General features: G+C 42.7%; 1 protein-coding gene across 1 annotated transcript in view; it reads right to left on the bottom strand.

Annotated features, from left to right (window-relative positions):
• Positions 1-13,508, bottom strand: part of tspan33b (tetraspanin 33b) — a 40,244-nt gene that overhangs the window by 2,929 nt on the left and 23,807 nt on the right. The window contains exons 5-7 of the mRNA XM_034177079.1: positions 3,998-4,093; positions 3,497-3,625; positions 170-331 (exon numbers count right to left, since the gene is read on the bottom strand). Of these exons, the coding sequence (XP_034032970.1) occupies positions 170-331; positions 3,497-3,625; positions 3,998-4,093 (387 nt within the window). The remainder of the gene's footprint in view (positions 1-169; positions 332-3,496; positions 3,626-3,997; positions 4,094-13,508) is intronic.

Raw genomic sequence — 13,508 nt, 5'->3', positions numbered from 1 at the left:
TGAAGTGTTTCTTGGACCTTAGGGCAGCCGAGCGCCTCAATATGTCGATCATTACGCGCTCAATCGAGTCAGCTTCCTGTCCTGTGCATCTCAGCTGACCCAGACGTGTGAGAGGTCATCCAGGCCCAAGCTGCGAATTACAGGTTAGTTAGTCAGGTGGAAAGGTTACCTGAGGCAAGGCCAGACCCAGAGCCAGGGCCCCCACCAGCACCAGATGAGATTCAATCCACAACGCGACTTTGTCTGCACAGCCTACGGGGTAGATTGATCGATTTGCCTCCAGGAAATTGTGGGTTTGAACCCCATAACCGCACATGGTGTTGATGACCGCCTACATGTCAGATGAAGCACAGCAAGGAGAGAGAAACAGACAGTCATAAAGATCGTCTCTCAGCGTGGAACTCTTTTGTCCAACTGCAAGAACCTCACGTATTGTGTGATGTTCATGTTTATGCTTTTATGGGCTGCTGTGTCACAGCTGTGGGTTTTTGGGGGAAGTGTTGGGGTAATCGACTCACTATGATAGATGAGCGCGACTACTCAAGGACCCTTTTGCAGCTATGCAGTTGCAGTAAATGCCCAGCAGGGTGCAGCGCTGCACCACTTCATGTGTATAATTGATTTTTCAGCCTTGTAGGAAAAGGTTGCTGTGATCAGCTGTCAGTGCAGAATGATGGATAATCAGTGTTAGTGGGATGGAGCCAACACACTGTGCTGAAGGACTGTCATGTGGACATGTTGTATTGGTGTGATAATGTGGGCAAGCATGCACACCTGAGCAAACGCCACACTGTACGTGCTTATCTGCACATAATCTGACTTTAGACACACACAGGAGCATATTGTAGAGAAAGCAAAAAGAAAACTTACATAAACAGAAAAAAATGGAATCTAATTTTGCAGGAAATAAACATAAACACTGCAGCAAAGGTTAGTTATGATTGGCTGGATTTGTCAACAAGAAGGAACACTGGAGAGAGCACAGCAGCCACACCTTCCATGAATGTCTCAGCGTTATGTTATTTATTTGTAATTCAGTGACATCATAAAAGATGGTTCTGTTTAAGATGGATCCACTTTATTTTTGACACACAACCCTGCTACCATATTGGCTCCAACCTGTTTGACTTAAATATGTGTGACCTTTAGTTTGGCCTTTCAGCTAAAGTTGAAGGTCATGTGAGCAATAGAAAGGTAACATAACTTCACATTAGTCTTTCATAGTAACCATTCACAAAATACAGATGAGCCCGTTAACTCGGCTTTACTCGGGGTCAAGTTGTGGACCCTGAAAATTTAGACGACTGTATAAAAGTCAATTTTGATTTGACCATTTTTGGGAGGTATCGTCAGTGTGGACGATTCTGGACAATGATTTTTTTTTTTTTGTCTTCCTCCTCCACTTGCTGCATGTCAGCAACGAGGGTAAACGGTTCTGTGCAGATGATTCCTGATGATTCAAAGTTTTTGAATGCAACTCTTTAGATCCTTACTGCCGCTTCAGATTGAGCTAGAATTTGTACATGCGCCAGCCACACGCATGGCAGGTGCAGCAGGCGCGTGTATAAATTCCAGCCCAATCTGAGCAGGCTGTAAGGATCTAAAGAGTCACATCCAAAAACTTCAAATTGTCAAGAATCTTTCACACTGACGAAGCCCTCGTCACTGACATGCAGCAGCTACAAAAAATAAAAAATTCGAACCCATTCCAGACGAAGAACTCATCACCATCCAGTAAGGAATCTTGTGGCAAATGGTCAAAACTATTGTAATATGGCAAGGTAAGTTGGTTTTAAGTTTTTTTGGTCAACTTAATTAACTTGAGGTTCCAGATAACTCGTGGCCTGATTTTGTGAACCTGAGCTCACACGAGTTAAAGGGGCTTGTACTTGTATACTTGTACTTATTTTAAATCTCCCCTTTATGTAAGCATTGGGTCAACGTTTTTCAACATCAGTTGACTTTGTCCTTTCAGTCATTCCACCATCTTTAGTCCAAATTGCATCAAAACTATTATATTGTGTTCACACACAGACACAAAGGACCAAAAACAAAACCTCTACATGCACGAGTCCAATAATTTTGGACTCATACCGCTGCCAAATGCTAAAGAAGTGATGCTCTAGAAATACTAGAAAGACCGGCAATTTACACAAAATACTTCAACGTTGACTTGAGATTGGCATATTTTGGGGGTATTTGTGCATTTCATGAATAAACATGTATGACTTGTGTACTTGCTTCAGCTGTAACAATCACAGGCAAGCACAGACTTGATGTAATTTTAGATCTCTGTGAATTGCTAAGAAAATCACAATCTTGTCAATTAAAAGCCATCGAATTCTTCAAAAGGATGTTGTCTGGTTGTTCTCAGAGCCTTCACTGCTACATAATGAGTGTGTTTTATATGCTGCTGGTTATGAACACTGCAAAAGAAAAAAAGAAGGTAATAATTTGTTTTTTGTTTGGCAGGGGGCAGTGATGGTTGCCAGAATAATAATGTTTAAAAAAATGTAGCAAAAATGGTGTAAGTACCTTTACAGGAAATACTGTAAAATGATATAAATTCGCAAATAAATAATAAAGTTGAATGGCGTGAAGGCAGTCTTGAAATGGGGATACTCTATTTGGGGAAACAAGCGTATAATAATATAGCAATATAACATACAGCTCATTATATTTTCAGAGTAGTTCCTTTTGTGTGACAGCACAGTGGCACAAACAGCAAGCATGCATCATTTCCCAAGTGAAATATCCCAGGTTCAGCGCTACTCGAGACCCATTCTAATTACGCAGCTGGACCCATGTCAATATTTGAATCACTCGCCAAAACCTCCTGTGGCGGCCCAGAGCAAAATGGGAGCAGCACAACGTTGAATTGAATGGGGACATCATTAGTTTAAAAACAGCATGATAATGTTACTTGAATGAATAATTTCTGGTTTAAAACATTTTTATTATTTATTTATTTATTGTAAATCACAACTTTACGCTGTAAAATTTACAAGTTCTGTAAATGTATGTATTTTTACTTTTTTTTTTACAAAATTGTTCTGGTATCCAAAGGCTGCTCTTTTTTTTCCTTGTAAATTACAAATATACCATAAAATGTACAGGTTATGTAAATTTATGCCTTTTTGCTGTCCTTTTTTTTAACAGAATTATTCTGGCAATCACAGCTGTTTTTTTTTTTTTTATATATAATTATAATGATGTTTTGGTGTCTACCTTTGGCCATTGTTAGTGCTGGTGTCTGATGGCTGTTTTTATTTACACAGATGGTAAACAACAGACACACAGACTCTTATGTGTGAGTCTTATATTTGAACCAGTTAATCTACAAAGGTTTGGCTTCTGTTATTGCCCCAAAGCCATTTTAATGTCACAGTGTCTGGTCATGCAGCTGCATCGTCACAGTTAATCACAAATTGGTCTATTTGCTGACGTTGCAAACACTGTACATTTTGATTTTCAGCAAATAAAAAAGAATTTGCACCTCTCCAGGAACAGGCGTGCAGCAGGAGTAAGGCACAGCACAGCGCTCCGAGCTCGGGTTATCTTGTGTGCAATTAAAGTAGAGATTCCAAGACCAGTCTGTGTAGTTATTCCACCCACAGCACTTGAACTGAGGAAAGGAAAGAAGGGAGAAGAGATGGAGGTTTATATTTAGAAAGCTGGTAATGCACTCGGCTGTATGTGCTGCAGCTCTGAGCCCGTTTGGACTTCACTCAAGGGAAGATTGAGGTTCACACGCGTGCAACTGTGTGCAGATTGGAACGTGACCGTCAGGAGGAGACCCACAGAGAACAGGAGCCGTATGAAAAGTCCTCACTGAAGCTAAAAATAACATGCACGGAGCTCTGTGGTCACCAGTTGCGGTTTCCTGGTTGCTGGCTCAGACCTACTGGATGAGCTTCTGGCTGTGTTTAATTAAGATGTGTGTGATGTAGATTGCTGTAGACGTAACCGCACATCACTGCAGAGTTCACCACAGCACCTCTTTTTGGATGTAATCCATCAGGTTCTGCAGATCCAGGTCGTCTCTGTAGTGCTTAATGGCTTTCTTCATAAATGTCCCCAAAGTGTCGCGGGTCTGCAGTCAGAGGGGTTGGAGAGGAGGGAGGTTTTACACACACACACACACGTATTAATAACTTAAGTTCAAATTCATGATGTACAATTTTCCAAAAGTAAATCATCTCTACAAATATTTGAACATTTTGATGGTCTTTGGTGACATCCTTTAGGGCCCCTTCACTTTGTGCGCATGAAGCAGGAATCGTATGCAAAATGTGTAAAATAGTTGCCTCCAACGCCTCATACACCTGTTGCTACAACTATTTGCGCACACCTGCGGCTGAAAGACAGAGTATGCGCTGTGCGGCACAGGTGTTGGCCAAATTCCAGCTGACACACACGAACATCTAACACCGCTCACGTGGGACTTAGAAAATGTGTGGCCACTTGCGCTATTAGCACGACAACAGTGAGCAGACAATCACTGTTGAGCTGGATGTGAAATTTGTCTGAGTGCCCCATGAGTGTGGCTTTGCAAACAGATACAGTGACACATTGGTGTGTGCGCTGAACTGACGGGATGTCGCCGCTGATGGGAGCGGCTGTGGAGATCTGTGGTTCTGGACATCACGGCTGGAGAACACGTACAGTGTTTGTACTGACATGGACTAACAACTGTCCACTGTGACGCATGTGTGTCTGCTTGCTGCCATCACATGGACATACATGAAAACATCACTGTTGCAATTGGCTGCAGCCAGCGCGTGCACGCCACACACATTGGCAGGCTACCCCAGGTTAAACGGCCCATCAAATCATAACATGCTGCGGTGATCTGAATGTCACGTGACCCACATGAGCTCTGTTCCACATGACGCAGTGTCTGTCCTGTGGTGCGTCGTCCACAAGATGCGCAGGGTCAGCTGGACACGTTGCCAGCAGATGTGGACATGATAAGAGTGCACTGCTTCTCATTGATCTCATTTCATGACTGCGTCTGTGACCATGGGTCAATTACAAAGGAACGAACGGACGGATCATACTTGTATGGCCTATTTGATAAGAGGGACTCAATCAAATGTGGTGTTTTTATATGGTGTGTGGGTTTATTTTTAATTTTTTTTAAATACGTCAATGTCCTTCTTGATTTCAGGCATTTTTCCGCACCATTTACAGGACAGCGATGGAAGCGCTGTAGTAAAGTTTCTGTCTGGTAATCACAGCTTAAGGGTTTGAATCCTAAGTGACTTTTTTTCAGTTAACCATATTGCGTCCCCTTTTATGTATTATTTATATCAACCCAGTGATATTTACTAATTATACAGCTGGTTTTATTTTATTGTTCTCCACATCAGCGACGCGATGTGGTGCAGCTGCTTGCACTGTGTTCCTGCTTGAAAGACACTGTCGCGTGCACAAATCATTGCAGCAGCAGGCTCAGGCTTTTAAGGTGGCAGTAATTAAACCATTACTTAAAAAGCCATCACTTGACCCAGCTATCTTAGCTAATTATAGGCCAATCTCCAACCTTCCTTTTCTCTCAAAAATTCTTGAAAGGGTAGTTGTAAAACAGCTAACTGATCATCTGCAGAGGAATGGTCTATTTGAAGAGTTTCAGTCAGGTTTTAGAATTCATCATAGTACAGAAACAGCATTAGTGAAGGTTACAAATGATCTTCTTATGGCCTCAGACAGTGGACTCATCTCTGTGCTTGTTCTGTTAGACCTCAGTGCTGCTTTTGATACTGTTGACCATAAAATTTTATTACAGAGATTAGAGCATGCCATAGGTATTAAAGGCACTGCGCTGTGGTGGTTTGAATCATATTTGTCTAATAGATTACAATTTGTTCATGTAAATGGGGAATCTTCTTCACAGACTAAAGTTAATTATGGAGTTCCACAAGGTTCTGTGCTAGGACCAATTTTATTCACTTTATACATGCTTCCCTTAGGCAGTATTATTAGACGGCATTGCTTAAATTTTCATTGTTACGCAGATGATACCCAGCTTTATCTATCCATGAAGCCAGAGGACACACACCAATTAGCTAAACTGCAGGATCGTCTTACAGACATAAAGATATGGATGACCTCTAATTTCCTGCTTTTAAACTCAGATAAACTGAAGTTACTGTACTTGGCCCCACAAATCTTAGAAACATGGTGTCTAACCAGATCCTTACTCTGGATGGCATACCCTGATGTCTAGTAATACTGTGAGAAATCTTGGAGTCATTTTTGATCAGGATATGTCATTCAATGCGCATATTAAACAAATATGTAGGACTGCTTTTTTGCATTTACGCAATATCTCTAAAATTAGAAAGGTCTTGTCTCAGAGTGATGCTGAAAAACTAATTCATGCATTTATTTCCTCTAGGCTGGACTATTGTAATTCATTATTATCAGGTTGTCCTAAAAGTTCCATAAAAAGCCTTCAGTTAATTCAAAATGCTGCAGCTAGAGTACTGACAGGGACTAGAAGGAGAGAGCATATCTCACCCATATTGGCCTCTCTTCATTGGCTTCCTGTTAATTCTAGAATAGAATTAAGAGAGCTTTAAATCAGAAGTGTCTGACTCCGTGGTATAACTCACAAACTTGTAGCTTAAAGCAGATAACCCGTAAGTTGGAGAGGAAATGGCGTCTCACTAATTTAGAAGATCTTCACTTAGCCTGGAAAAAGAATCTGTTGCTCTATAAAAAAGCCCTCCGTAAAGCTAGGACATCTTTCTACTCATCACTAATTGAAGAAAATAAGAACAACCCCAGGTTTCTTTTCAGCACTGTAGCCAGGCTGACAAAGAGTCAGAGCTCTATTGAGCTGAGTATTCCATTAACTTTAACTAGTAATGACTTCATGACTTTCTTTGCTAACAAAATTTTAACTATTAGAGAAAAAATTACTCATAACCATCCCAAAGACGTATCGTTATCTTTGGCTGCTTTCAGTGATGCCGGTATTTGGTTAGACTCTTTCTCTCCAATTGTTCTGTCTGAGTTATTTTCATTAGTTACTTCATCCAAACCATCAACATGTTTATTAGACCCCATTCCTACCAGGCTGCTCAAGGAAGCCCTACCATTATTTCGATCTTCGATCTTAAATATGATCAATCTATCTTTGTTAGTTGGCTATGTACCACAGGCTTTTAAGGTGGCAGTAATTAAACCATTACTTAAAAAGCCATCACTTGACCCAGCTATCTTAGCTAATTATAGGTTTGTAAGAGTAGAATGGGAGGCAGAGCCTTCAGCTTTCAGGCTCCTCTCCTGTGGAACCAGCTCCCAATTCAGATCAGGGAGACAGACACCCTCTCTACTTTTAAGATTAGGCTTAAAACTTTCCTTTTTGCTAAAGCTTATAGTTAGGGCTGGATCAGGTGACCCTGAACCATCCCTTAGTTTATGCTGCTATAGACGTAGACTGCTGGGGGGTTCCCATGATGCACTGTTTCTTTCTCTTTTTGCTCTGTATGCACCACTCTGCATTTAATCATTAGTGATCGATCTCTGCTCCCCTCCACAGCATGTCTTTTTCCTGGTTCTCTCCCTCAGCCCCAACCAGTCCCAGCAGAAGACTGCCCCTCCCTGAGCCTGGTTCTGCTGGAGGTTTCTTCCTGTTAAAAGGGAGTTTTTCCTTCCCACTGTAGCCAAGTGCTTGCTCACAGGGGGTCGTTTTGACCGTTGGGGTTTTACATAATTATTGTATGGCCTTGCCTTACAATATAAAGCGCCTTGGGGCAACTGTTTGTTGTGATTTGGCACTATATAAAAAAATTGATTGATTGATTGATCATAGTACAAGAACAGCATTAGTGAAGGTTACAAATGATCTTCTTATGGCCTCAGACAGTGGACTCATCTCTGTGCTTGTTCTGTTAGACCTCAGTGCTGCTTTTGATACTGTTGACCATAAAATTTTATTACAGAGATTAGAGCATGCCATAGGTATTAAAGGCACTGCGCTGCAGTGGTTTGAATCATATTTATCTAATAGATTACAATTTGTTCATGTAAATGGGGAATCTTCTTCACAGACTAAGGTTAATTATGGAGTTCCACAAGGTTCTGTGCTAGGACCAATTTTATTCACTTTATACATGCTTCCCTTAGGCAGTATTATTAGACGGCATTGCTTAAATTTTCATTGTTACGCAGATGATACCCAGCTTTATCTATCCATGAAGCCAGAGGACACGCACCAATTAGCTAAACTGCAGGATCGTCTTACAGACATAAAGATATGGATGACCTCTAATTTCCTGCTTTTAAACTCAGATAAAACTGAAGTTACTGTACTTGGCCCCACAAATCTTAGAAACATGGTGTCTAACCAGATCCTTACTCTGGATGGCATACCCTGATGTCTAGTAATACTGTGAGAAATCTTGGAGTCATTTTTGATCAGGATATGTCATTCAATGCGCATATTAAACAAATATGTAGGACTGCTTTTTTGCATTTACGCAATATCTCTAAAATTAGAAAGGTCTTGTCTCAGAGTGATGCTGAAAAACTAATTCATGCATTTATTTCCTCTAGGCTGGACTATTGTAATTCATTATTATCAGGTTGTCCTAAAAGTTCCCTGAAAAGCCTTCAGTTAATTCAAAATGCTGCAGCTAGAGTACTGACAGGGACTAGAAGGAGAGAGCATATCTCACCCATATTGGCCTCTCTTCATTGGCTTCCTGTTAATTCTAGAATAGAATTTAAAATTCTTCTTCTTACTTATAAGGTTTTGAATAATCAGGTCCCATCTTATCTTAGGGACCTCACAGTACCATATCACCCCAATAGAGCGCTTCGCTCTCAGACTGCAGGCTTACTTGTAGTTCCTAGGGTTTGTAAGAGTAGAATGGGAGGCAGAGCCTTCAGCTTTCAGGCTCCTCTCCTGTGGAACCAGCTCCCAATTCAGATCAGGGAGACAGACACCCTCTCTAATTTTAAGATTAGGCTTAAAACTTTCCTTTTTGCTAAAGCTTATAGTTAGGGCTGGATCAGGTGACCCTGAACCATCCCTTAGTTATGCTGCTATAGACTTAGACTGCTGGGGGGTTCCCATGATGCACTGAGTGTTTCTTTCTCTTTTTGCTCTGTATGCACCACTCTGCATTTAATCATTAGTGATTGATCTCTGCTCCCCTCCACAGCATGTCTTTTTCCTGGTTCTCTCCCTCAGCCCCAACCAGTCCCAGCAGAGGACTGCCCCTCCCTGAGCTTGGTTCTGCTGGAGGTTTCTTCCTGTTAAAAGGGAGTTTTTCCTTCCCACTGTCACCAAGTGCTTGCTCACAGGGGGTCGTTTTGACCGTTGGGGTTTTACGTAATTATTGTATGGCCTTGCCTTTGTTTGTTGTGATTTGGTGCTATATAAATAAAATTGATTTGATTTGATTTGATCATGCACGTCTGCCCATCAGCTCAATGTTTTCATGGTTCGCTCATACGAGCTGTTTGGCCGTGAGTCTGTGACATTCACGTGCAGTTCTGAGGACTCTCAGCTGGTACCAATGAAGAGATGAAGAACTGCATTTAAGCCAGCAGTGATCTGGGCTTAATTGCCGGAGACTACGACCGTGTGACGACCGTTTGAGGACGCTGAGGGCCGCTCCAGAATCTGACATTGCGTCTGTGAAGGAGGACGAGGGTGAGAGGCAAGCGCTGTCAGCACACGTCAGAGGTGATTATCCCTTAAAAGCGTATCTGTGAATATAATGTGGCGTTTTTGCGCAGCTAAATTTAAGTATTGAAGAAAATTGTCTCGTTTGCTCCTCGCGGCTGTGGCGTGCGGATTGATAATCCTCCACAAGCTGTGAGCAGCTGTTCTTCTGAATTAAGTCTGAAATCAGACCTGAACGTGTTGCTGATAAGTGTGCCTCTAAATAGTTTTTCTTGCTAAAAGTACTGAATAACCTTACCTCTGTTCCTCCTTCGCAGAGTACAGTCTTGGGAAAAGCCACCTGGGGGTGTCGGCGGAGCTCCTGAGTCCAGAACGTTCGGGCTCCGATCCGTTGAGGCGCTGGGAGAGCGCGCCACCTCTTCACCCCACCAGACTTATTTATTTTGTATTGCACAGTGGGGAAAAAAAAAAATTGTTTCTTTTGGAACTGCTTCTGGTTATTTAGCACTGGGTTCAGTCAGATGCTGGACCGCTCCTCAATCTGCATCCAGACCATAACAGAATTCTCCGGCCATTAAGCCCAGATCACTGCTGGCTTAAATGCAGTTCTTCATCTCTTCATTGGTACCAGCTGAGAGTCCTCAGAACTGCACGTGAATGTCACAGGTGTCATAGATCGTCCTGATTACAGAATCGCACGTGAGTGCAACAGGTGCAGCAGATCACCGTGACAGAGGTGAGAGACTCTTCTGCAGCACATTCTCTCCAGAGATCAGCCCCAAACCACCTGGGAAGGAAAACAAACACAAAAACCACAAAACAGTGTCCAGCCAAGCCCCCCCACACACAACAATTAGTGCATAACTGCCTGGAACAAAGACTCCATGTATCATCAGCCTAGAATGAGCCCTTCATATCTATGCCCACATACATATGAAGGGATCAAGGCTGATGAATGAGGCCACCATGTTGATAGAGTAGCTCAAAAGCAGCATAGTTTCACAGAATGCAGCATGGCTGGAAGACTGAAGAACCTAAATCAGTGGTCACCCCCCTATACACTGGTTGCTAGCGCAGGCTAACAAGTTTGACAAACCTTGTTTTTGTGAAGATTATAGACATTGCTTATCACAAGTGAAGGCAAGAAAGCATGTGTCCCCGTCGCCAAAAATGTGAAGGGAAACAAAATTGTGGCGTAATGCGATCTACAGCCTCACCACTAGATGACAGTAAATCCTACACACTGTAACTTTTTAACAGATTGATTCTATTGCAGTGAAAGGTTTTCATTTAAATGAAAATGACTGCATTCATAGTTAATGAATAACTGAGTAATGCAATGAGTAAATAACTGAGCCAGAACCTTTAAGGGCCCCTTCACACATACTACGAATAAGTACAACTCAGGGCGACTCACGGCCAAACAGCTCGTATGAGCGAACCATGAAAACATTGAGCTGATGGGCAGACGTGCATGATCAAATCAAATCAAATCAATTTTATTTATATAGCACCAAATCACAACAAACAGTTGCCCCAAGGCGCTTTACATTGTAAGGCAAGGCCATACAATAATTACGTAAAAACCCCAACGGTCAAAACGACCCCCTGTGAGCAAGCACTTGGCGACAGTGGGAAGGAAACAAAACAGTGTCCAGCCAAGCCCCCCCACACACAACACTAATGGACAGATTGTTGTGAATGCTATATTCAGTTTTTGCTAATAAATATCCCTAATGGCTCCTTCACACATAACATGATTAAGGCCGAATAGCACATGAAGGAGGATTTGAATGGCAGTCGTGAAAAATCGGAGCTGCCAAGAACAGCAATTGCCACAACCATTTTGCCACAGCACTTGCACTCTACATTTGCATGTCGCTTGCGCCAGAAACCCATTCGAACAGCGGCCAAGATGAGGTCGCACTCCCATCTGATCGCAGGTCGGACAAATCGTGCTGCAGCTGAGGGGCTGCATGAAATCATCAGCCACATCGAACCGTGACCAAATGGTGCGATTGAGCCAGCCTTCACACCAGCGAACCAATTGACTGTTGGGAGAGTACCCATTCGACCCACATGTGTCACAGCGCCAACGCACCATCCGACCGGACAGCCACATCACGTGACATGCGTTTGCTGATGGTCACAGCCCAGGCGCACCCACTGGAGGTAATCAGATGATGCCAGTGTACGCGGGTGAACCGCAGACGTCAAATAATCACACGTGCGTTCACCAAGGCGATCATCATGTCGCAGCTGACCACTGTATCATTAAAGCTGGAGAACACACATCATGCCATGTAGAACATCATCTCTCAACACGCCACCGCAATGCACACCTATGAGCAGGTTCTCATGACATGGTGATAAATAAAAACAGCTCACCGGGTCGCTACACCTCACGTGACACGTGGTCGCAACATTCACACATCCGTCTGTCATGTGACAGCCTGACTGATAGCCTCACTGACAGATCAGCATGGGCAGTCTTTTGCCCCACATCCTGGAGCCATGAGACCATTCATGTGAGCACTTTGCTGCTTCGGACAGGTGGTGTGTTGCCGGCGAGCCGGACATCATATCGCAGCTGACCGCTGTGTCATCGCTATTCAACTCTACGCAGCTTGAGAACACATATCATGCCATGAAGTGCATCACCTCTCAACATGCCACCGCGGTGCACGGGTTGGCAGGCTCATATGACATGGTAAAAAATGAAAAGCACATCACCTTTGGAATGCGTTCAGCTACGCCTCAGTGTGCAGTGCAGACACCATCAGTCAGTCACCCATTGAGCATGTTTGGGATGCTCTAGACCGGCGTATACGACCGCGTGTACCAGTTCCTGCCAATATCCAGCAACTTCGCACAGCCATTGAAGAGGAGTGGACCAACATTCCACAGGCCACAATTGACAACCTGATCAACTCTATGTGAAGGAGATGTGTTGCACTGCATGAGGCAAATGGTGGTCACACCAGGTACTGACTGGTATCCCCCCCAATAAAACAAAACTGCACCTTTCAGAGTGGCCTTTTATTGTGGACAGTCTAAGGTACACCTGTGAACTAATCATGGTCATTTTGATATGGCACACCTGTGAGGTGGGATGGATTATCTCAGCAAAGGAGAAGTGCTCACTATCACAGATTTAGACTGGTTTCTGAACAATATTTGAGGGAAATGGTGATATTGTGTATGTGGAAAAAGTTTTAGATCTTTGAGTTCATCTCATACAAAATGGGAGCAAAACCAAAAGTGTTGCGTTTATATTTTTGTTGAGTGTATGAGCGCATCAATTCATTCATGTCAGTTCATTAATTCCTTGTTTATGTCCATGGCCATGGTTCATGAAGAAAAAGGAACAGAAGGATGATAATTCTTGTATTAACTACCCTTTATAACAGGAATTAAATATTCTAATCCAATTACATTTGTCCGCGAAATGGACTGGTTAATCGTGTGAATTTTCTGACTATAAAATATTGCGTTGACGGTGGCAAAATATTTGACTGTTTCACATTTGATATATTACTCTGCGGCCTGACCACGTTGCTGGCGCTGTCAGCTGAGAGTGAGAGAAACTAGTGCAACGATGACGATACTGAAATGGGTGAATTTAATCTGTCATATGAAAGTATTTATGTGGATTCTGATACAGAATTACTCGATGCAACTGACAAGATGGAGAAATCTGCGGGTCTGCTCACAGAATTTCCAGTTTAGCATGAAGATGCTCTTGCTACGGTAAGCTGTGATAACCAATAAATACAATACTAACGGTGATTATTTGACGACTTGGGACTAGGAATCTAGCAACATTTCCCTAGAACCTATAACTATGGTCTGCGTAACAGTTTTA

This window comes from Thalassophryne amazonica, chromosome 8 (assembly GCF_902500255.1).
Source record: "Thalassophryne amazonica chromosome 8, fThaAma1.1, whole genome shotgun sequence".
Taxonomy (NCBI): Eukaryota; Metazoa; Chordata; class Actinopteri; order Batrachoidiformes; family Batrachoididae; genus Thalassophryne; species Thalassophryne amazonica.
The sequence above is the reverse complement of the archived record's forward strand: the minus strand, read 5'-3'. Positions and strand labels throughout refer to the sequence as shown.